The 25,024-nt window shown below is 42.0% G+C and overlaps 2 protein-coding genes, 2 long non-coding RNA genes and 1 pseudogene across 8 annotated transcripts; 2 read left to right on the forward strand and 3 right to left on the reverse strand.

The window, feature by feature from the left end:
* The first annotated feature begins 1,328 nt into the window (after window positions 1-1,328).
* LOC135348102 (uncharacterized) lies at window positions 1,329-10,343 on the forward strand. 2 transcript variants are annotated; one of them, XR_010398659.1, is made up of 7 exons: window positions 1,329-3,401; window positions 4,082-4,156; window positions 8,581-8,743; window positions 8,938-9,023; window positions 9,171-9,472; window positions 9,541-9,641; window positions 9,979-10,343. It is a non-coding gene; the product is annotated as an uncharacterized LOC135348102 (long non-coding RNA). The 2 variants fall into 2 exon arrangements; XR_010398660.1 differs by having other exon boundaries at window positions 1,329-2,351.
* LOC135348227 (uncharacterized) lies at window positions 5,142-7,824 on the reverse strand. Its single transcript, XM_064546433.1, has one exon. The coding sequence runs from the start codon at window positions 7,107-7,109 to the stop codon at window positions 6,207-6,209; it is 903 nt and encodes a 300-aa protein (XP_064402503.1). The 5' UTR covers window positions 7,110-7,824; the 3' UTR covers window positions 5,142-6,206.
* Window positions 8,581-9,450, reverse strand: LOC135348101 (uncharacterized; annotated as a pseudogene).
* A 4,856-nt stretch (window positions 10,344-15,199) lies between the features above and the next one.
* Window positions 15,200-18,052, reverse strand: LOC135348104 (uncharacterized). Its single transcript, XR_010398662.1, has 9 exons — window positions 17,911-18,052; window positions 17,344-17,777; window positions 17,200-17,288; window positions 16,960-17,145; window positions 16,764-16,905; window positions 16,542-16,669; window positions 16,332-16,491; window positions 15,757-15,890; window positions 15,200-15,614 (listed from the first exon to the last, which is right to left on the reverse strand). It is a non-coding gene; the product is annotated as an uncharacterized LOC135348104 (long non-coding RNA).
* A 1,037-nt stretch (window positions 18,053-19,089) lies between these two features.
* Window positions 19,090-24,669, forward strand: LOC135348103 (uncharacterized). Of its 4 annotated transcripts, XM_064546280.1 has the most exons (13): window positions 19,093-19,944; window positions 20,006-20,138; window positions 20,846-20,940; window positions 20,993-21,093; window positions 21,149-21,211; window positions 21,275-21,368; window positions 21,432-21,521; window positions 21,584-21,800; window positions 21,869-22,104; window positions 22,157-22,358; window positions 22,831-22,930; window positions 23,664-24,133; window positions 24,419-24,669. In XM_064546280.1, exons 1-5 carry the CDS (start codon window positions 19,791-19,793, stop codon window positions 21,209-21,211), a joined length of 546 nt encoding a protein of 181 aa, XP_064402350.1. In that variant the 5' UTR covers window positions 19,093-19,790; the 3' UTR covers window positions 21,275-21,368; window positions 21,432-21,521; window positions 21,584-21,800; window positions 21,869-22,104; window positions 22,157-22,358; window positions 22,831-22,930; window positions 23,664-24,133; window positions 24,419-24,669. The 4 variants fall into 4 exon arrangements, 3 of the variants coding, with proteins under 3 accessions (XP_064402351.1, XP_064402350.1, XP_064402349.1); XM_064546281.1 differs by lacking the exon at window positions 22,831-22,930 and having other exon boundaries at window positions 19,090-19,944; window positions 21,324-21,368; XM_064546279.1 differs by lacking the exon at window positions 22,831-22,930.
* Window positions 24,670-25,024: the final 355 nt, after the last annotated feature.

Consider the following 25,024-nt stretch of genomic DNA (forward strand, 5'->3'; position numbering starts at 1 on the left):
CACACACGTGCACACCCCCACACACACACAACACACGTGCACACCCCATCCCACACACACATACACCACACACACCACACACAAACACGGCGTGCATACCCCCTCACACACACACACCCACACAACACACACACAAATACAAACACGGCATGCCCCACACACACAGTGCCACACACACACACGGCACACATACACACCACACACACAATTACGGCGTGCACACCCCGTCCCACACACACACAACGCACACACACAAACATAAACACGGCACACACACATACACGGCACACACACATACACCACACACAAACACGGCCCCTCCCACACACACACACACAACACACACAAATACAAACACGGCATGCACACCCCCTCCCACACACACGTGCACACCCCCCCACACACACACACGGCACACACACACACACAATTACGGCGTGCACACCCCCTCCCACACACACACAACACACACACAAACATAAACACGGCATACACCACACACAAGCACGGCGTGCACACACACACAATACACACACAAATACAAACACGGCATGCACACCCCACACACGTGCACACCCCCCCACACACACACATACACACCACACACACAATTACGGCGTGCACACCCCCTCCCACACACAAACACGACACACACACACACAAACACACACACACAAATACAAACACGGCATGCACACCCCACACACGTGCACACCCCCCCACACACACACACGGCACACATACACACCACACACAATTACGGCGTGCACACCCTCTCCCACACACACACAAACATAAACACGGCATACACCACACACAAGCACGGCGTGCACACACACACACAACCCCCACACAATACACACACAAATACAAACACGGCATGCACACCCCACACACGTGCACACCCCCCCACACACACACATACACACCACACACACAATTATGGCGTGCACACCCCCTCCCACACACAAACACGACACACACACACAAACACACACACACACAAATACAAACACGGCATGCACACCCCACACACGTGCACACCCCCCCACACACACACACGGCACACATACACACCACACACAATTACGGCGTGCACACCCCCTCCCACACACAAACACGACACACACACACACAGATGTACAGCTAATATAATTTTTATCATAGACGATAATTATGACTGAGTAGGTGGATTGACAGCTTTGAGGATAAGATCGCCAAGTTTTTCTCCAGTGAAAGGTGCATGCGGCAGTGGCTGGAAAACGCTCCGTCTTCCAAATAGCATCTTCGTATAAAATGTGACAGGCTCTGGGAAAAAGGCCATATTGGAGCAGATATTAGTATTGAGCAATGGCCAGATTTATGGACTGCAGTGTATAATCTCATAATCATTTTTATTAGCTTATAGTTATCTACCTTATAGTTATCTACAGTCTTTCTACTACCTCTCTGTAAAATCTGATGCTCTGAATCCAACGCGTTCCACTGAAGCGCTTTGTCTAAGCATCCACCATTACCTTACTTTTCCCAATTTAGCAATCTTTAAGTGGGCGTTTCTCAATATCGCTATTTCAGAACTTTGAGTTTCCAACGCGCATAACTCAGGCATGAAAAGAGGTATGTGCAAACTAAGCATATCAATGTATAGGCAATTCTTTTGCTCTATCATCTGGTATTTAAATCTCAACAATTGTAGCCTGCTCCAATATGGCCACAAATAGCATACAAAATAGGACAGATACCTTCAACACAACAAATGTGGCAAGAGCATCGGTACCCGGAAGAGCTCCTGGCGGTTCTGCACAAAGACTGACGATGAGCTATTAATAATAAATTCTTCAATAAATTAAAATTAATTATACTGACTCCATGCACTTAAGGCCTGGGCCTTGTACTGATAGCATTAATTTTATTCATTACCTAGTGTCATAATCTTTATCAGTGCATGTGATGTCATGAGTCAATGTGTTTGCCTAGCGCTGGAACTATTATACAATATCTTTAGCAGCTGAGTTAAGAGTAGAGTAGAGTAGAGTAGCCCTCAAAAGATAGAGTATGTTGTCATGATTATGTTTCCCAAGTGGGGAGTCAATATGTGTCTTAGCTATACTGGCTTCTTTAGCCAGGCTATGTTGTGTATCTCAAGAATACAGTAACTGCTACTCTCCCCATTTATGATACTAGTACCTAGCAATGAATTGTTCATCTAGCCTTGTTTTTGAAGCTTGCCATCTCGTTTTGCAGTTTTCTTACTAAAAGTGGCATGACGTCTTTTTTTAACTCTCTTCCCTTTGCAGTTCGCTAAATATAGCCACCACGTGGGAATGTCATATACGCAAATTGTTGCAAAGGTATGAGATGAAATCCTATATGATTGATGAATATGTTATTTTTTGTGTCGACTCATTGAGTGTTGAGAAATATATCGTTGAAAAAATACCACTTTTGTTGCTTCTCAATGAATTCTATTCGACCGTGTACTTGCATTCTGTGTGGTAAGAAAAACAATAAATACTACTCTCATTATCAAACATGGGGTCCAAAAGAGAGAGATTTTGTAGAAGCTCATTATAATATTATTCCAAAATGGAGTAATGTTATTTATACACATAAGTGTGTGTATCCTGAATGCCCCAGCGACAGTCACCATCATTTGCCACAGTCAGTGAGCTCAAAGGTTTTCTAAATGTTAGCAGTAATGTGTTAGACTACTGTGCAATGACCACTATCATTATGTGTACAAAGGTACAACGTACCGCTGTGGGATTCAACCCCAGTCTTTCAAAAACTTAACAGACACTGTCCAGACGTCCTGTGTGGAGAGGAGAGTATTACTGATAACGTGTCATATGTTTAGCTTGCTACAGAACACAGTTAGCAATTTGCAAATCTTACTGTGATGGAAGCAAAGGCCAACTTGAATTTTTAATGGGAACATACTCAACATACACAATCTGATCCAAGCTGACCAAATGCATACTGCATGTAGCGTTGCATAAATCAAGCCATATTAATTACCGACTTTGTCTAGAATGTTTGTGAGTATGTACATGGACAACTCACCAAAAGAATTAAATTTTCATATAAATGGCTAGATTTCAAGTGCGTGCATAGGCGATATGGTACAGTTTTATATGCAAAAAACGGGGATTTGATAACAAGCCTATCCTGGGCATGGGCTCAAAGCACCACAGATGTCACGTATGAGACAACGCCCAGTAACGATGCTATATCAAGAAGAGCCGGGGATATAGTGAACGATTTAGTTCACACAGAAAGTGACTGGTACAGTCAGCTCGATGCTAAGTTCAACAATAAAACACCTCAATATAAACTGGAATCTCTGATGAACGCTTGTGGTTAAGTCTATCACAAGGACAATGAGAAACACTACCAAAGATGTGAGACGGTTTAACATACTTTGTGGTATAACATACTTTGTGGTATACTGTTTTGCACGAACATGAGAGTGCCTACACCCTCAGGTATATTAAGGACTGGGACCAGCAATTATTGCTGAATCAGCTAATACTAAACCCTGCCTACACGCACGATCACCATGGTTTCCGCCCACGCATTAGTGCTAACTCTGCATATACAAAACCCCGCCGTCACGGTCACCATGGTTTCCGCCCACACACTATTACCTCCGGTGATACTTAGTGCCTAACGCAACAGCCTGAAATCTTCATCTTATGTTTGTGGCTAATTCCTAACTCAAGAGAGTGAAACAAAGGATCAAAGAACAAGAGCGTATCCTAGGGCATATTATTTTAATTGAGCTTTACCTAAGGCCTACTTCTACTTAACTGTACACTGACATTAGCTAGCTGGCTGACATATAAATGATACATAGCTGCTGTAGCTAGCTAGCTAGCTTAGCTATCTGTCTGTCCGTGTCTTTTGTTGAGTTTTCAAATCTGGGATATTGGAGATAGTCTACTGATCGATAAACAGCCTAGGATAAGATATCCATGCAAGCCCTGTGCATATAGCTGTACATATAGCGGGCCTGTGTTTAAAAGAATAGCTACAATGTAATAATAAAAGCAAACTTGACTTATTATGTTTCTGTTTTTAGGTATCTGGCACACTGCACTGGAAGGCAATGTACATGTATATGTCTACCCGACGACACCGATTATCAGACTTAAAGGTAAGCTGGTTTTTACGTTCAACTTTGTACTATTATCTTTTCAAGGAACTTAGTATAATTTGAACTCCAAACTCCAAACTCCGTTGCGTACGAAATCAGCTTTTATAAAACAAAATAGTAAGGGTGTTAGACCATTAGAACGGAAACAGTTATAGAGTACAGTTAAAAGCAAGGCCAGGGTGAACCCCAATATGTAAAAGTTATGTAACATGTTTGACTATGTAACATGTTTGACCTTGGGTTTTGATTGAGTAGTTTCACAAATCATCTGTGTAGATAAGATCTTAATACTGTGAGTGGATACAGCAAATTAAAAACAAATGGCAATATAAATTACCTACTGTACTGCAAAATCAGATTTCAAACTTGTGCCATAGAGTCAATAGTTTTCGTGTGTAGATTTTTCATGGTATGATGTTGGAATGGTCCCGTATTCAATGTAATGCGTCTTGACGTCAGCTTAAATAATCTGAGTGTGCAGATTTTCTGAGTGTGCAGATTTGCTAAGAGTTTATTATATTGTTCTCGCTCATGTGAGGTTATTTTCTGCGTGAGGTTATTTTCTGCCTTTTATCTGCCTTGTGTTTTAGCTGCTGTCGCATACTATCAAAAGCCGCTAAATGATCATTTTCACTAAGTAATGTCCCAATTTGTTTAGCTGCCTTCGAAGTATAACACGGTATATAGTGCTTGACAGCATAACTGCAACCAAATGGTACTCAGCAATATTAATGTATAACTGCCTGCAGCATCATCCAAAAGCTTTTATACTTCTCACATAGGTTGGGGACAGAGGGGACATTAAGGTGGCACTTCCAGTTTTTGCATTCCATTGACCGCAACTATGATAATCAATTAGTACCATGAAGAAGGAAAAACTCAACAAAAGGAATTTACTGACTTCCTGTTCATTCCTCAGGCTTCCAAATTTGGGCATGTGTAGTACTACATGGTGCAAATGATGTGGCCAGACAGTTTCTTTTGATCTATTTCCTACTAATTTTCCCACGGTACAATGTGATTATGCACTACCAGATTTCAGTGGAAGTTTTTACAGGTACACTTTAGAGAACATCAAAACAAAATACATGATCATAGACAGAAAAGTCTACTGTTTAAAATGTACAGAAAGAACAGCCATAAAAACTAAAAGTATAGGTACACAAAAATATTGTTTTAGAGGGTATTTTAGTCGATATTCTCAAACACTCTTCTATGAGATTTGTATTTCTTGAGTGCATTATCCATTTCTTTGCCAGGCTGAAAACCTTCCAGATAACCTTGTTCATATTCCCTCACTTTTCGAAAGAATTTCCGCATCAAATCGACGGGCACCGATTCTAAGGCAGGAGGGATAATCTCTTTCAGTCTTTGAAGCGTGAAGTTAGTGTAGGCTCTACAGTACACCTTTGATTGGCCCCACACCCTCTCAATGGGGTTTAGCTCACAGTGTAACTTGGGGAGAAAGAGACAATTGAAACTCCTTTCTTCTACATAATGTTCAACCTGAGTTTTTTCCAATCGAAAATCGTCGTGAAAGGACAAAATTATTCGCATATCGTCGGCCTTTAGTGTCGTTGGATTGATTCCTCTTTCTGTGAGGATGGTCTTTAAACCCTTTGCTGTTCCATCAGGATTAACCATGAGCTGAGCTGGGGAGCTCTAGCCCACGTGGTATCTCTCACTCTCCTGGGACCTCCATCTTTGACGAGAATATTTTTTGCGATCAGTGCATGCTCCGCAAACTTCTTGTGACAGCTGCTTTGGTCGAGAATGAAGACAACTGTATGCGTTGAGGGTGGATATTTCACTTCAGCAATGTCACATGCATTCTTCATCTCCTCAAGAAACCTGTCGCCAGTAAAATACCCATCTCACGTTGTGCTCCATACTCCAGAAAAACACGAGCGTTCTTTGCAATACTTGGATCGACCTTTTTGTACGCCTCGTCTGAGAGATGCAAGTAACCGTCGTATTCGTCAATGAAGTCGGCTATCATAACTCCACTGCCCTTTGTTTTAGGCAATATTGCTGGCTTATCTTCTTCCCCTCACATCCAAGTTTGACCTTCATTGCAGTTGTATATGGACTCGTCGTGGTACAACAAAACGAGTCGCTTCTTGTCATCGTCTTGTTCGACACGAATTCTTGGTGGTTCGCCAAGACACAGTGGTGGGGGCTTGTGAGTCTTGCGGAGATCTTCCATTTGCTTCAAGTACTTTTCACGATGGTCCACAACATCTTTCCTCTCATGGCCATCTATATATACGCCTTTCTTATGGTTGCGTGGCTTGAATCCAAGGTAGTGTAACCAACGTATAGCTGTTCTGAGTGAGATTTGTCGGGGGAATTTGGGAGGAAGAAAACTAAATGGCAGGAGAAAGTCATTAACGTATGTACAGAAACTCTGAGCAGTCATGTTGGGCTTTCCTTTGTTGAAAGCATTCTCCCTCACCCACTTCCTTGCTTGACTGTTGATGTTTTCATCGTGATACACCGTAGCTCTTTCGTACTTGCCCTGCTTTCGCTCCTTAAATGTCCCCTTGTTCTGGAAAAAATCATTCCTGTACTTTTGGATTGTCGTCTGGTGAAATCCAACAAAAGAGGCAGCTTCTTGAGCTGCCTCCTTGACATTCATCCCTTGTCTTTTTTTATAGTTTTCCATTAACGCAATAGCCAGCATCTGTCTAGTATTGAACGAAAGGGCAACCATGAAGTCGTCGAAGCACTCCTGAGCCTTCTCATTGGTGAAAACGTCCTCATCAGGATCACTGTCGTAGTCTGTTTCACTGTCAATGCTATCAATGTTCAATGTGCAGCAGGTCTTCAATATCCCATGTAGCCAGTAGGGGCATATTCGTTGCAAGTGTGCCTGCACACGACCTTTAAGGAACGCTTCTGAGATGGTTGTTCCATTGTATGCGGGCACCTTGTTAGCTACCTCAGTAACCATAGTGGTTTGCTTCTTAAGGCTTGTGATGGTGCTATTTCTAAGCAATACAGTGGCTAGAACGTTGGCTGAATTCCCGCTCCGTGCTCTCAGCGTTCGTTGAACGTAAGCACACTATCTGATATTGTGGCGGAGCATGAACAACTAGATCATGGAAGTATGCTCCATATAGTCTGTCTTTAGGCTTTGGTATCAACTCACGACAAAGCTCATGGTGTAGCCAGCTTGTGTTATACAGTTGTAGAACTGTCTTAGGTGTTCGTAAAGAGTCTGTTAAGTACAGAATCTGTGATATTTTTACAATTGTACAGAGCAGCTGCTTGATTTTTTCCGACACATCAAGAAGTTTCACCAACTTCAAGTAAACTTTGATGAGTGCTACACGCATACGCACTCCACTTGATCCGTCTTTCAATGTTGATTGAGTGAGTTGGTAGTATGTGTGGTAGTTCATTTAGAAGGTTTTGCCCATGACCTTTGAGGTCATGGAGAGGCTCACAATCCAGTACTTCGTATTGTTGTAGGTTCAGCTCTTGTAGTGATTGCTTTGGGTTAAGGACTAGTAAAGATGGTACCCTTTGTGCACCCTTAAGCAAATTTACCAGTTTAGCTTGCATGCCAGTTTAGCTTGCATGTCTGGTTTTTTCATTGACGTTATGTCTACGTGTCTAGCTTGAAGCTCTTGTTGTAAATCAGCCACTAACAATTTGTTCCAGTGGTTTGAGTAGCCCTGCTTGTCCACCAAACTTTCCCTCAAGGATAAGTTTTTGTAGTTGCTCAAGACTTCTTGGAGGGCAGAGTAAAGCGTAAGACAAGTAAGACAAGTCTTGCATGAGAGTGTCTATGCATCCACACCCCCCACATTTATAGGCCCCACCAACCTGAGTACCACGCTCAAACTGCTGAGCAGGCTTATCTCCTATAAAGAATCTGATTTTGTCTGTGACTGGGATACCTTTTTCGTCGTAAAGTAGTTCCTTTAAGCATTCAACTCTGTCGGGAATTAATGCAAGCTGGTCTGCTAATGAGGAAGTGCTTGGGGCTATCATTGGCTGTTCAATTTCCTCTTGTAGGTTGACAGCAACTCTTTCTCTGTCAGAAAAATGGCACTATTATAAATTACTTTAACAGAAATGTATCCCTGTCTCAGGACTGTTGAGTGATCATGCCATAATACTAGGCTGCGTGTTCTTTGTAAGGCAGCTACCTTTTTCTTTAACTCACACAGAGTGGTGTTGTATGTGAAAAAGGGCAGTGTGCTAGAGTTGTTTCGTCAAGCTGATCAATTTCTCTGTCGGTCGTATGTTTTTTGAGCAGTTTCTTTCGAATTTCAAGCAGAGATAGTTTTCTCCCAAATATCTGAACTTGTTCAGTGTGGACATCACCTTCATTTGTAACCACTGTTTTGTGCGCTGTGTAGGGTATACATGGTTCTCCTAAGGTTTACATACCACAATTTCTTTATCTTGTGTAGCTACCTATAATCTGACGATGGCCTGAAGGCTTCCGATTACTGTCCTTCGGTACAGTCTCTTGACGAGCCCAAAGCACCAGTCCGGAGAAAATTTGGTGTGTCCAACTACCAGAAATGAGAGAGTGATGTGAGAGTGGTGGTTGGTCATCGAGCGCCATAGCAGGTACTGAACCATTGTGTTGTTTTTATCGGCATGCAAATACACTGTCTTCTCGCCTGTAAATAGGATAATTTATTTTGGTTTGTGTCCCTTTCACATAAAAATTATTGGATAGTGTGTGTTGAATCTCACCTAGGCCATGATGCTCAAAGTAGTAGTGAAGCTGGCTAACCACAACGTTTGCCCCCTTGCCACAGTTTCCCGCCTCATCACAGAGGAAATTGACTTGGCGGGGAATTGCCTCACAGCACACCCCAAACACCAAACAAAGAGCACTTCCGAGGTACTAAAAAGTAAATGGGGCCTGGTTGCAGGGGATTGCTGGGATAGTGTACCTGTGAAACCATAAAAAACAGTCATTTTTAGCAACTAGTGATACACACTATACATTATTATGCACGTATTATTATGTTTATGTCTATTATTACAGATCCCTACCTGTTGAGCGTAATCGAAAGAGTAATGACTCTCGATATCCAAAGAGTTCGGAGGAGTGTTTGAAGACAGCGGCGGTGGGGTGAATTCTCCGTCTTGCTCAAAGTGTGAGCGGATAGTCACTCTGCACTGGTCGCATACAGTCTTGTAGTATGATCTCTCCTTCTGAACTTTGTCCAGATGCTCCATGTAGGCTGTCAGGTTCTCGGCAAGTGGCGTGTTGACTGCACGAGAGAGTGCTGTGCTGTTCTGCTGGCAGGTCCAGCACAGATCAGTCATAGGCTTCGTCACAACCAGGTAGGGAAGTAGCTGTCTCCACAGTTTGCAAAATGTAGCCTCACCGCCTCCATCTGCCCCTTGTACAGTTTCCATACTGACCTCTTTGAGGTGCTTGAGGGTAGCAACCTGATGTCAGTCTTTCGGAACCCAGGGACTCTACCGGGTAGGACAAGAGCATTCTGGAAAGGTGTTTTGGCACTCGTATGACAAAGTGTTAGCTGCAGTCCATTTTCCTCGTAACTCGCATTGAGAGTACTGAGCCGGTATTTCCCTAAATTGTGTCATGCATCAGTTAGTAATGAGTGCGTACAGATTTCTTTATGTGTACTCATGTAAGCGTACCTGTATTATTTTTAGCGGGAGTACACATTCATACACAAAAATACGCTGTTCGTGTTTGCGTGTGGATTTGGATGTGTACTCGCAGCTAAAAATAAATGCACAATACCTATCAAGAAATACATACGCAAATACACACAAGTATTTTTAGTGCGTGTGTTATGTATGTGTATTTTAATTTACAGGTACTAAACGTACCTACAAAATGGGTAAATCTGAAAAACCGAGTACACACGGGTTTCCCCTGGTGGCTGTAGCTGTTCTTCCTCTCTGCCGCTACGTGTCGAGATTCAACCACCACACCATCGCTGAAATTTGTCCCAAAAGAGCCATGTCAAGTTCGTCGTGTGAAAGTTCATTGCAGGCCATTCTCATCTTTGTTATGTGAGTAACAGTGAATTGTTTCAAGCAGGGGCTACCACGCCAATTTTTGTTTTTACCCGCCCCTTTTCTTGACGAGGGTGTGCTCAATGGGACGAGGGGTGCTGATTCGAAGTCCCACACAAGCGACATGATGTTGTTTTGGAAACTCAAAGACTACGGCACACCTTCACCTTGTCTACAATTTCCATACAATCGTGTGGAGATACGACATTGAAAGAGGACATACAAAGGACATACTCTTCAAGGCAAGTTGCATGTATCATTGAAGTTAAGATGGAGATTGGCACACAGTATGTGGACGAATTGCCTTAGAGGATAACACGTCATGTAGTGGCTAGCTATAGTTGAAGTGACAATTACAATGTGAGTTAGAGCGATGTGTGTTGAGGGTATCAGAGGCGGATCTAGACATTAGAAAAGGGTGGTTCCTAAAAAAAGCAATTGGTAAAAGGATAACGAGCCCGAAGGGCGAGTGTTAAGCCGTGCGCAGCGTGAAAAATTGGGACACGCCCACTTCTGGTATAACCTCTGCCTATTTCCGGTGTCGTTTCCTGTCACCTGAGTGCTAGGCCAAGGAGGCTGTATGGCTGGCAAGCAGTTTGTAACACAATATGACGTTGATGTGCTTTACAGCATGAGCCCTCACGTCATGCTGTAAAGCACGTCACGTAATGTAGGATGTGCAAGGAACCGCGTATGCGCAAAGTGGAAAAGGTATGTGGATGGAAAAGGTATGTGGACCTCCTGGACCTCCTTGGGGCACGAGTGTTACTGCAGTTATACATGGTGGCTGGATGTCCCTCTATATCAGAGACTGTTAACTCTCTTTCCTGATGTCATGGTGTTGTGAGTGTTGTGAATGATGCAAAAGGTGTAAGCGGCTCAACTTTAAATCATAACCGTTGATGTACAAACAGACAGTGGAAGCCTTACTCTCAACTCTTCACAAGTGCAGTGCAGTTCATTTTTCCCCTCAATCATCACAACACTGATGTATATACTAGCATTGGTGAATGTGCTATTTGGCTGGTTATTAATCTCAACTTCTAAGAAACCTTTTACAGTAGCTTTCTCAACTGAACAGAGCCTCTAAAATCGGCTCCCTCTCTGACTACTCCCTCTCTGACTACACAAGACTGTGGTGATCTGAATGATCCACGGAGGAGAACACTATCATGAGGTGGGTATAAATGTGTCATCGACTCGCTATTCTGGCTCTCTGAAGTACCGGCCACCTCAATATATACCCGCCATTTGGTTTGGCACGGATTGCTAGCTATAGTTGTTTATACTACCACACTTGCCCTGAAATGCATACCTGCCAGTTCTGGCTGCCCCTAACTATAGATTATGTGATATATACGGCCGGATGTGACGTTTTGGGTGTACTTTGGCAGTACTTTGGCAGACAAGAGCATTATCTTTGCACCGCAAAATCATGCAGTCATTAGATTCGAGGTAGGGTCGTTATAGCCGCGGCTATTTTCTGAAATGTGGTTACCTCGCTATTCTTGCCAAGCTCCACTGTCTAAGTGTGGCTGGATTAACAATGTATGTGTGCAAATTAATAAAGTGTGTTTTCCATTCAGGTTTTTGAGTTGTTTTTGAGTTGATTGAATCATAGATTGAAGAGTTAGAGGGATACGGAGTGGTGCACGTGATGATTTTACATTGAATCTGCAGTGGAGCCTCGAAAATTACTCCCTATGAACGAGGCTATTAAGCAGATTTTTGCCGGGTAACTGTGTTTCCTCGACACGCCTACGCCTAGTCCATGAGCCACGTGTAGTAGTACTTGGACCACACCAGTAAAAAGAGACTTTCCAATTATTTATATATCTTCCCAAGGCTGTTTTAGAGCTATTGGAACATGTAACGTGTAAGCGTGCTGGTTATGACTACTACAATAGGTATAGACCTTGAAATATAAGATAAGTGAGTTGCACGGACTAAGTACAGTTACTTGTAGTTTATTTTGCACACCCATCATCCAATGAATGGGCAAAAGAGAACAGCATTTACATATCTGTAGAGAAATACAATGACAGAAAAAGGCAACCATTTCTCACCTAGCCAAGTTACTCTGTGAAGAGTAACATTCTTCACTATTTACAGTTGATCTCTGACCTCGCAATAGTATAATTTACACGCTGAAAGATAGGGCAGTCCAAATTAAAATGACAAGGAATTTTGTTATAATGAGATTCATACACAGCGTCATCGCATTAGAATGTTTATCACGTGCTAGTGGGGGTGGAGCTTCGGTCACATGACACTGTCACTGAGTTGACTGTAGCTAGTTGATCGAATTTGTTGTAGGGTAGGCCTTAACTAAGACTAGTAGAGAACTTGTTTCCTGCTGCGCGCAAGACAGAGTGCAGCTAAACAAGAAAGTTAGGAGGAGATCTCATTACACATTTAAATTATTATGACAAAACAATATGTGCAATTACTATGTTTAATATTGAATACTTTTCGATGTATGTGACGTGATTCTGGACGTGCCTTAATATGGAGCGCCGAATGGGACATAATTCTAAGCATTGCATCTTCAAATCGATGTTCCATCATCCATGTGCTTTTTGAATTGATCATCGATCAGGAATGCAAAATTTGAAGCGATCATTGTCATTGAGCTTGACCTTCCGGTCTTCTAGCAGCAATTGTTGATTCGATTATAGAAGTGACCAACGTGATCTTCAAGCAAAAAAATTGCAAAAACAGACCACGCCCATCTAGTGTACATGTACTTTGTACTTACCATCATAATACATCCAAGTTTGTGTACAGCCGTACGTCCATAGATATATAGTACAGCCCTAATACCCTGGACCAAAATGGTGAGTGTAGATGTGTATAATTTTTATGTGTGTGTGTAGCCTGGCCTACATCGGGTACTGTAGGATAAAAACTAAATTAAAAGATGAGTGTATAATTATGGTATATAGGCAGTGTGTTGTGTATTAAAGTATGTTGTGTATTAAACTGTATCATTGCACATGTGTAAAGATACAGATCTTGTATTGATTGGATATCCCTTGACTTTATAGAAATGATGTCCACTAGCACTGTGGATGTGATCAGAATTTTGAACGAGGCTGAAGATGTCATTGAAGAAATTCGGGTTTGTGTCCAAAATGACTGTGAGAAAGCGTTGGAAGATGCCGAGACAATGTTAAGAGTGATTGTAAGTCTTGAAGATTTGTTACCTCCCACCTGTTACCTCCCACCTGTGGTGAGTTACTACTTAGAACTTTGCAAGAAGTAGTTGTTGAGTTAAGGGACCTTGTTGATAATGACATTCGTTCTCATGTCAGGGGAAGGCCCAAGCCCATTTTTCGTCAACATCTATTGCAAGAATGCTTGGGGTAAGCACTCGTACAATAAGAAGAAGAGTAGTGCAGTATGGAATGAATGATGAAACTGCTTTTTCCACTATGTCCGATACTGAACTGGATGCCATTGCCAAAGCATTTCATAGATGATCATCCAAATTCTGGGGAACGAACATTTAGTGGCTATCTACGAAGTATTGGCATAAATGCACAACGTGCTAGAGTTCGAGAAAGTATGTCCAGGGTTGAAGTATGTCCAGGGTTGACCCCAGAGGTGTTGCTTCCGACAGGTGCTGCAAGTATAATGTGTGCATGCCCAATAGCTTGTAGCATATTGATGGTTATCACCGACACCGACTCATCAAATGGCACATAGTTATACATGGGGGTATTGACGGGTACTCTCGGTTACTTGTATACCTTCGTGCTTCAAGTAACAATCAATCGGACACAGTGCTGGACTGCTTTATGAATGCTGTGCGAGAATATGGTCTACCGTCTAGAGTACGTAGCGACAAAGGGGGTGAAAATGTCCTGGTTTCTCAATTCATGGTTTCTCATGCTTTATCACCCAAGAAGAGGACCTGGTAGAAGGAGCTTCATCACAGGCAGGAGCGTGCACAATCAACGGATTGAACGTTTATGGAGAGATCTGTACATGGGATGCTAGAAGAGGATGGCATGTTGGATAGTGACAACACTCTGGATTTGTATTCTCTGCACTTCTCTGCACTATGTGTACCTTCCTCGAATTAACCACCATTTGCAGGAATTCCAAATCATCACCGGTTGAGAACTGAGAGAAATCAAACACCATATCAATTGTGGACTCCATATCAATTGTTAACAGGTGATCCAGCTGCTTTACATGGTTAAGTGCGTGTGTGTGTGTGTGTGTGTGTGTGTGTGTGGAATATAGTACTGATGTGCTTATTGACTTGTGTTAGGTGAAAAAGTATGTGTGCGCTTTCTTAAGCGCGCTTAAGAATGTGTGCGCTTAAGAATGTGCATATGAGTACAGTGTATGTATGTAAGTGTATGTATGTAACTATGTGTGTAGAGGTGTAATGCGTATAGGCATAAGGTCATTTGTTATGACATCATTATTATTATTTCATTATTATTATTAATAAATAAGAGATGCTGGAGAGAAATCTTGTGATTGATGATACTCGAGTTAACCCAGAGGAGGTCGGACATCACTCAGGGTTCATTAATTATTGCTTACGTTTTTGCTGACTCAGCAGTAGAACACGACTGGATGTGGTTATTATACGCTCATATAGGGGTTAGGTCCATATAGGGGTTAGGTCCAGTAACCATCACAGACACCTACTACATCTATGTCCGCAAAAACGGTAAAGCAATTTGGTAATTAATTAAAAGGTCAATAATTAGTGAAACCTAAGTAATGTCCGACCTCTAAGGCCAGAGGTGGATTGTTTAATCATAAATCTGCTTCCGGAGAAATCTATAATTAATGTTAATGGCATGGCTAATCTGCAGGATGCATTTGGAATTGATTGGGATGGTCCTGTGAGTTTGGAAGAGGACAACATAGAGCAAGTTCGTGTACCAGATGGTCTAAGCGAAGGCAGGAAACAGAGCTGTCCCACCCAGTGTGATGACCTAGGTGTCTCCTTGTATGTTTTGACCAGGACCTTTGTTTATGCATGTCAACAATAAGTTTTTCATTGTAAATAATTTTCATTGTAAGTCAATGGAACACATGATCATGATTTATGAGAATGAATGACGAATAAATGTACTGATTCGCTAGCAAGGAGCAGGAAAAAAAACAAGTGATAAAATAATGATGATAAACATAGTTCATACAGTTCATGTTATAGAGAGTTAGCACATTCCAAACCCTCCATGGCATCTTATGCCATAAACCATGTTGTTTCGAAATTCGTGTTTGTTGTTATAGAATTTGGTAGGGAGAGTCAATTGGAGAGCACAAGTAGATGCTGTTGGAAACTTCGAGTCGGCATTATTGAAATGAATAGATATCTTATTATCAAATCCGAGTAGTGGAGGGTACTCACTCCCAGTGAAGAAACCCAGTACCTGACCCAGGCCCACACTATCTTCAACTCCATCTGCAATAAGTGATACTATAATAATATTAATTCATAATTACACAATGATCTCCTTCACAAGCTGAGAAATGGATGGGCCCTATCAATGACTTCATTATGTCTATAGAAATGTATTAGGAAAGTTAAACACGTATGCCCTAACCAACAGAAGTGGTCGCACTCCTGTGACAAATAAACGCTCCATGAGGTTCGGATAGTTGCACATGGCCTCCCCAAAAGCAAGGATGAGCAAGGATGCTCAGTCCCTCCTTCAGCTGGGGTAGCACAGCTTTCACTCTGCGTGCAAAAGGATATTTCGAATGAGATTAGCCTTGTCACTTATTCGTATAGATGCAAGTGACCTAGTGTACCCACTGTCAATTATGGTTTCACATCCTGTCTGACAAACGAGACAAAGAGCAGTATCATCTTCAGCTCCTTCAATACAATAATACATATCATACAGACGGCTAATAAAAAGTTAGGGGGGATGTATGGCCCCTCCTTGAGACCACACATTACATGTTATTATAACCCGAATGTTTCATCTTTTTATTATTGGACACGCCTACCCACGTGGCCAAAGCTAAAGGAGTTATAAAAGATCATTCAAAGATAAAAGGTCATAATTAGCAATAATTAGCAGGATTGATAAAATAAAGCATGGATGCTTGCCACAAAACAAAAGTGCATAATTATAGCGGAAGGTACATGTACAGTCATGTACAGTACACTTACCAATTGTACTAACGATTTGACCTCCAGTGTGGGGGGAGTCTTCAATACTAATCTCTGCACTCGTGCCACACAGATATTGAAACACTGGGGGGGCAAGAAATGGAATTCCATTTCCCTCTTGCAGTAATCCCATTGCTACTAAGCGTACAAACTTCTTCTCCTAACATGACCAGAAGGAACAAGATGATATAAAAATTGTACCCAGCATACCTGGAGAGCTGTAATGTCATGTCTTGTCTTGGTGTTAACGAACAGTGAGTTCTTCAAGAACAGACCAAAACTCAAAACTCCCTTCTTAACCCACCACCATCTTGCCCAGCTTCACCCAGAAAGTCCACCTTGAAAACGGGTGTACGTTAAAGCACGTAACAATTTTTATACAGACACTACACACTCAACATCAAGAGGTAGTTGCCACAATGTGAAACTTACAACAAGTGATTTTGAAATTCTCTTGGGCACTCCAAGGCATCTTGCAACACGTTATTCCTTCTCACTGTCAAGATAACCTCTTCATCCTTGATAGACCTACTGAGGTGTAATTAATTCCTCGCTGCTTTCTGGTTTCTGTGGTCTACACAGATAGTGACATAAAAAAGACTGCATGCCATCCAATTGCAAAGCTTACACTTGATTGGATATGTTCAGTGCATGCTTCAACATTTCTTTATCAGTCGCCGTTACATCCTCCAGGTCAGAATTTGAACTTACAGAAATTGGTACAGACATAATTATTCATAAGGGGGAGGGGAGTCCACAAAATCAGTCCACAAAATCATTCTCGGAGTCGCTAGAAAAAAGTCCCTTCTCCAAACTGTAAAACAAAACAACAAATAATGCACATCACACTGTACACAAGTGTACCAACCTTGACTTCTTCCATCTGCATACTCTAACATGCTCACGTAAGTCGGATATATGGATTGAAGCATCACAGTGAATACATTTCTCCTTCAGCTTAGTGAAAAGATTGCGTTGTTAGCATACAAATCAAGTATTGTGTAACACCTACTTGGCTAGCTTTTTTGGAGGGTTTAACGTCAAGATTCTTCTGAATTGGTCGAATGAACATTGCCGATAACACTCTTGAGTAGCTTTGGGGATTGTCCAATTGTGGAAGAAATTACTTCAAGTGATTTGGTGTTAGGCACGCAACGGAGAAGATCATAGCCCCCACATCCATCGAGCTTGGGAAACAGAGATGTAAGGGGAGCAATCAAGATTTGGAAGAACTGCCTTCTTCTCACCCAACTAGTAAGTTTCTGTCATACGCGCTACACGGTTGGCATTTCTCTCACTGAGACACACTAATTTGACAGACCAACTTTTCCCTTTAATTTAGTTGAAGGTGTCTTGCCCATGAGAAGTACTAGGCTCATTGCCACCTCTCCCAAACAGAGCGAATTGCTTCCAAGGCTCGGCTACACGCACCACTTGCATTGGCTTCTGGTGATGATAGAAGCCATAATATAATTATATGTAGATGCGCATGTACACAAGTCTTTAGTTAATTACGTACCTATGTATGTACATAATTATGTATTAATATTTAGCAAAAGAAAATTGCACCAAAGTTAACCTGCTGGACGAGGGGCAGGGGCCGGGCCCGGTGGCTGCTCACTTTTATTCTCAATTGAGGTTAAAAGCTCGATAGCCTGCTTGACTTGATCTCTGCCAGCTAGCTAGCTCTAGGGCTAGGGAACCACGAGGTAGAGAGAACACAGAAGTAGAGAGAACACAGAACACGTGATATTACCACGTGATCAACCTCCCGGTATCTGTACTTGACTTTCAGCTGTACTTACATGTGTATCAATTTTGCCAGATCAATGGTCACTTCAAACTTTGCATGGCTGACTAAGATCAATGGTCACTTCAAACTTGCATGACCAAAATTGCAGAAGTATGATGGAAAATCAAATAAAAGATCAATGGTCGTTTCAAATTTTGCATCCCTGATCAAATGAAGCACATGGATGATGGAACATCGATTTGATACTCCATAAATCCCAAATACTAGCCCACCCACCCCACCTAAACAATAATCAATCTTGACAACTTCGGACCACAAACTGACAAACATTAGCCCGCCTGCCTAAAGACGAAACATCTTGACAGGTAATTGCCGAAAGACGAAACGTCTTGACAACTTTGGACCAATATGACACACAGCTACACACAAACGACGAAACATGGGCCGAAAGACGACCACCTGCCTAAAGACAAAACATATTGACAGGTAATTGCCGAAACATCTTGACAACTTAGGACCATATGACACACAGCTACACTAGCCCCCCTGCCTAAAGACGAAACATCTTGACAGGTAATTGCCGAAAGTCTTGACAACTTAGCTACACACAAACTGACAAACATTAGCCCCCCTGCCTAAAGACGAAAGACATGGTATAGGATACACAAACTTCTCCCTAAACTTTTAATTAACCGGTAATTCGTAATTCTATGAGCCAGAAAGACCTATACCAGGTATCTAGCTAGCTAGACCATGTACCACGTACAACGATCGAACTACCCTCTAGCTAGCGCGCCTAGATTAATAGTTATACGCATGCACAGAATAGAGATTCTGTCAAGGAATTCTTTGTTTTTTCTTGAATTGACCACTGCCTTCTTGTCGTTGAGCTTTTCAATCGTTGAGCTTTTCAATAAATTTATTGAGCTCTGTATAATGCTCTGTATAATTATAACAAGGATTATGCAGGTCAAAGGCTGTAAATATAGCGCCATTGCTGTCTCACTACCATTGCTGTCTCACTACATTTGATGAGTCTGAGTCAGAGTCGGATTCCTCTGTCATGTACCAATTGAGGATTATTTCATACCTTCATTTTCTCCCTTTAGCAACTTTGCTCGGCTTGCATATATATACCTGTATAATAACAGTAGGCGGGGACACGGACACCACACCATACCATGGGCACTACTGACTGAATGATGGCCAAAGCCCTACTCACTCACAGATAATGTGTATTCACATGGTGCAGCAGCACACAACTACAATGCTGTGTCAAGTACTCTTCACTTTCGGCTACTTCGAAGAAAATGTTCGCTGCTGGGTCAAGTACTCTTCACTTTCGGCTACTTCGAAGAAAATGTTGTTTTCTTTAATCGAAAAATGTCGTTCAGTTCAGTTTCAGACACGACCCAATTCAGAAAAATGTCTTAAACGAACATGCTGACTATAAAAGGGCGTGCCCAGGACAGCTCCGACCGGATGCAACGGGAAAATGGGGAAATGAAAAATGGCAAAAGATGAATTTGTTTTTATATAAGTCTTTTTAAGTTTTGCCCTTGACAGTATAATGCATTCTTTACACTTCCTTTGATACGCCTTCTTCCTGAGTATAGCATGAGCTCTCGCACGAGGTAGCTAGGCACGGTTTTAGGTACGGTTTTAGGTACCAACTGGAGGAGGCCAAGAAGACGTTCGGGGACAAGATGGACAGCGTTCTTGCTGCCAGAGGCTTGGACAACAACAGAGAGCTTCTCTCTAGATTGTTGGACGAACTGGCAGCTGAAGGTATAGTTACAACTGACAGAGTTTGCCCTGGCTCTGATCGATCTCATGTCATGCCCATGTTGGAGAATTCAGGTTTGTCATTTCTGATATTTATATGACGAAGAAGTTTGTAATAATTGTATGTATCGTTCAGGAATTTTCACTGGCAATGCCAACGCCAGTGACGACCAGTTGTTCATTTGTGAGCAAAAAACATTTTCCCGTCTGTGTGCTAGTCTATCCCAACGTGCCAGTCATACTCTCGGAAGCCCACCACTACTCTTCAGGTAGCGCCTAATTTATACGAGCGACCTAGCTTTCAATTAGAGACGGATCGTCCTCCGCATTTCCGCATTGAAGAATTTCAATGTGACAATTGCGGAACTCAGGTATATTAAGGACTGGGACCTTCAATTATTGCTGAATCAGCTAAAACGCAGCCACGCCCACGATTTTTAATATGTTTTGTGTGTAAAAATTTTGTGCAGCTACTTATCTTTTTTAGTTCTAAAAACGGTGTTCTAAACCTTCCTTTTAGCTCTTAATTCTTAGTGTAGTAGGTAGTTCAAAGGCTTAAGCAGACATATCCGCTGGGAGAGAGCATCATGTTCTATTTAGAGTAAGTTATTAGCCTATAAAAATAAAAATGTCACTTATTGTCAGCTGTAAGACTAAGTTTTGTGCAGCAGATATGTCTGCTTAAGCCTTTGAACTACCTACTACACTAAGAATTAAGAGCTAAAAGGAAGGTTTAGAACACCGTTTTTAGAACTAAAAAAGATCAGTAGCTGCACAAAATTTTTACACACAAAACATATTAAAAATCGTGGGCGTGGCTGCGTTTTAGCTGATTCAGCAATAATTGAAGGTCCCAGTCCTTAATATACCTGAGAAGGCGTCAGTGGTGGGCTAGCTCACGAACACTAGGTGGACGATACATTGTCAACCAGAAGTGAGTTTGTCATTATTTTGATTACTTGACTTTTGGGTCCAGGATCGTTCATGCTTTCACGTGTGCTGGAGTTCTACCGAGTCAGTACATCCACTTCAGTAGCAATGCCGGCTTAGGAAAAGTCGGTGCATCTTCAGGTTTGTTTATTTGGAGTTTCTCAAATGGCATAATAATAATGTATGGTTACAGTGTATAACAAAGGAGGGTACTTGGACACTGTGGACGCGTGTGCCAAGGCATCCATGCTGAAGGCAGTCGAGGAAGTGAAAGCAACACCTAATTACTGCGAGGTAAATATTTTTTGAGTCTTTTATCGTATTTGAAACAAGCGGACTTTATCAACAGTGGGTAATAACAGATGCTCGCCACGACTCTACAGCCAACGCATATAATACCACCGTTCCTTAGGTATGTCAGTAATTCTCGTCGTAACACTTGTTATCTCTAAGTGTTATCTCTAACCCACAATAGTACAAAAAGCTGCTCAAATGTGTCCAAAACTGAACATCATTGTGCACAGACTCGAGAAGTTGCAAGATAGTTCTTCCGCAGGTTCTGGAAAAAGGTATCAACATGCCCATGCCTTAATTATTGTGTAATTATTGTGCACATAATTATACTGTCGTAGGTCTCAACATAGTTGAAGTAGCTCATGACAATCAACCTGTAGTGAAGAAATACGTGCTGAACCTTGTGAATTCGTACGACACCTGGCACGGTAAGCGATGTAACAACGTATATTCTGTAATAACAGAGTTGGTGTAATTGGTGTAATTGCAGGGACCAAGAATGTAGCGAAGAAAATGGCGAAAAGAGCAGTTGGGACTCAAGGAAAGACCTGGTTTCCAGAGCTTTGTTTGTTGAAATTGCTGAGTCACATAAATATAATCCCCATTAGGTAAAAGTACAAAATCCACTTGTACTACTGTATGAAGAACTGTGCTCAGTCAGCAGAAAAGCTGCGGAAAAGTATTTTAAATATCGTTGAACATTTCAGGTGAGTATCCTTATGTTTACATGTATTATGTATATTGATATAACCTATTATTATTATTGTGTTTCCAGAACAAGCACGAGGGCTGTGACAAAACCTCAAACTTGAGGATTCTGCTGCCTATAAGGCGACACTAATGGAGATAAAAATGCGGAGTCATACTGTCGAGTGAGAATTTTCATTGGAATTATTGCAGTGTCGTGACACGTTCTGGGTCGATCACCAGCTACTCACATACATACCAAAACGTATTCACTTTGGATCAAGTACTTTTGAAATGAGAATGAACCTGGCTATTATGGACTGGGTATGTTGTACTACCTATATGTATTTACATTACAGAACGAGAATGTATGTAGAGAAAGTACAAGTGAACGACTAGTGCTGGTGAAGGACGCTGGTGAAGGACAATATATGGGAGTGCTACATTCAGCAAAGATCCAGCAAAGATCCAACGAGCTCAGCAATGGTGTCGTTTCGTTTCATCCATTTACACATGATGCTGAGTAATGATGATCTGGCGTACGATGGTGCTCTTTTATACTCAGATGTGGACTTAAAGTAAGTGTTATTACATGGCCACAAGCATTTATTGGCCCTTGCAACAGTGCCCTAACCCCCCCCCCCAGTAGTTAATGATATTCATAGCACTACACGCGTGTGGTACGCCCACGTAATGACATTCATGGTTGTTGTGGTTTGTTGGGGTTTGTTGGGGTGACTTGCTGCTGAGGGCACTGTTGCAACGAGAGGCTCCCACGAGCCTTTTCCTCTGCTGTACTGTACCTATGTGCCCCTAACCCCCCCCCCCCCCCCCCAGTAGTTAATGATATTCATAGCACCACACGAGTGTGGTGCGCCCACGTAATGACATTCATGGTTGTTGTGGTTTGTTGGGCTCCTCCCACGAGCCTTTTAGGTGTATGTCGCTCAAAAGGTTCCAAAGATTAGGACAATACGCCCATCACTGATGCACGTAAGGTAACTAGCAAGCTAAAAACTGAGCCAACTACTTCATGAGGTATAATCCCAGGTCAGTAGCTTTCCGTTGATGAGATGATGATGAAGTGTACAAGGGTCGTAAAAGCGGGAAAATTCATATGCCCAAGAAGCCTGTTAAACTGGGGTTCAAGGTATGGTGCTGCTCATGTTCATGCTGTGGGTATCTCTGTGTATTTGATGTATACAGTGGTAAGCTCACCGATTCCTCTGGGAAAAAGATAGCTGTGAAAGGGCTTGTGAAAAATGTAGTCCATCGTTTACTCACTCCTTTTTATGGTCATCAGCATGTTGTGTACATGGACAATTTTTACACGTCCGGTCCATTGATAGAAGAGTTAGCTAAGCAAAATGTCTTTACTGTCGGCACAATTTTGAAGAATGCTGCTGGTTTCCCAGCAAGTCGACTATACGTCCATGACTGTTGGTGATATTTCTTACTCTATGTTTAACGACCGTAGAGTTGTGTCCTTTGCAACAAATGTGTTCCCTGACCGTATGCCCTACACTGTAATGCGAATGCACAAAGATGGTACCCTACGCTCTCAGAGTGTCCCCCCCTGTCTCCCTGCATATAACATGTATATGGGAGGAGTTGACAATACAGGGTGTATGAGGAAAACCTATGGGTACGATAGAAAGTGTCGGCGGTATTGGTTCAGGATTTTCTTTCAATTCCTTGACGTTAGTGTGAATAATGCATACATTCTATACAGGCACAGGCACAACTGTGTCAGGGTGGGTTCAAAGGCCATGCCTTTGAAAGGGTTTCGATTGGAACTAATTCATAGTCTATTGGGTGTGCCACGTACTCGTAGCAGTGCCTCAGGTCTGGCCAGTCTAAATATCGTTTTCCCCCCATCACAGGGCGCACGTGTGAGTGCAAATAGTGTCAGAGTGTCTCGTGGGCGCTGTCAAGTGTGTGTTCGAGAGAAGATCCCTAGCAGAGAGCAGCAACACACTGCAATGGCATGTCCCCACTGTCGCATAAGAATATGCAAAGGACACTCCGTTATTGGACACACATGTGCTAGCTAATGTGCTGTGTGACTGACTTTTCTTAGATGGTACTCTCCTGGTCTAAATTGGCCTTGGGAGGGGTATTGGGAGGAAAGGGGTATTATTTCAATGATTAATAAAATTGTGATAAAGAATTCAGTTGTATGTGAGAGGCCCTAACCCACTCTGTTGTAAATTCTGTTGTATTAATACAAAACTTGTGAATCCAAATGGAGCTGATTGGACTCCTTGACACTGTCAGCGAGCTTGAGCACTGTCAGAGAGCCTCAGAGTCACCACAACCACTTGGACTGCCTCAACTTCTCACAGCAGCAGACGTAAGTACGACAAGTTGTCAAGTCGATAGGTTGCCGCAATAGGTTAGAGCATATTGGGCACTGAAAGTATATCTGTTTCTAGGTAGCTATTGGTATTGGTGGTATTGGTGCTATGGCCTTAATGTGCTTAATAGCGGCTTGATATGATTAGATATGATGGCCTTCCCATTCTCACTACATTTTTTGGCTTCCAAGTGGCGGTGAACATATCAAGCAGCTTGTTTCCTTGTCATCCTACCAATGTGCTCCAGACTTTTTTTGTTAAAATATATTGCATTTTTGCAGGAATGGCAGAATTACCTTTGTGGCAATGGAGAAGATCTCGTCTAAATCTGCCTGGTATTTTGGGCAGCTGTATCTTTAAATTTCCGCGTGTTGCTCATTCATTTCTGCAAATAATAATGCATGCGTGAATTCATGCGTGATTTTATGTTTGATTTTATGTTAATAATACCATAACTTTGAATCTGAATATCTTTTTGTAAAAACATTAGCCATTTACCTGTCTTTGAAATGAAGTAGCTTTTCTTTATTGAGTACTTCACTTCGTGATATGTGATATGACAAAAATAAATGACATATGACGAACAAGGATTTTACCAATGCTGATATGTGACGGTTGCTATCTGAAACTCATGAAAATTACTGCTGTTCAAAAGATGTGTGTGCAGTGCGATGTGTGTGCAGTGCTAAAGATTCTTAGAGATTCTAATTGAAGAACACCATACACTGAACTGTGATACCGAAAATGCACTATATGTGACAACGACTAGGCCAACGACTAGGCCAACGACTAGGCCAATTTAGTAGAAATGAAAAACATGGGCAAACATTTTTTTTCAACCACCACCACATATTGCGATGATATAACATGATATAAGTGTTCAGAAT

Source organism: Halichondria panicea, chromosome 14 (genome assembly GCF_963675165.1).
Source record: "Halichondria panicea chromosome 14, odHalPani1.1, whole genome shotgun sequence".
Lineage (NCBI taxonomy): Eukaryota > Metazoa > Porifera > Demospongiae > Suberitida > Halichondriidae > Halichondria > Halichondria panicea.

What these genes read in the sequence shown, in the direction of transcription:
- LOC135348227 (XM_064546433.1), bottom strand. Translation starts at nt 7,109, where the DNA reads ATGGTTACTGAGGTAGCTAACAAGGTGCCCGCATACAATGGAACAACC.
- LOC135348103 (XM_064546281.1), top strand. Translation starts at nt 19,791, where the DNA reads ATGGACAGCGTTCTTGCTGCCAGAGGCTTGGACAACAACAGAGAGCTT. An exon ending in AGCCCACCACTACTCTTCAG is followed by an intron (nt 20,139 to 20,845) that starts GTAGCGCCTAAT and finishes TTTTGGGTCCAG; the next exon opens with GATCGTTCATGCTTTCACGT. An exon ending in CAACACCTAATTACTGCGAG is followed by an intron (nt 21,094 to 21,148) that starts GTAAATATTTTT and finishes CTTTATCAACAG; the next exon opens with TGGGTAATAACAGATGCTCG.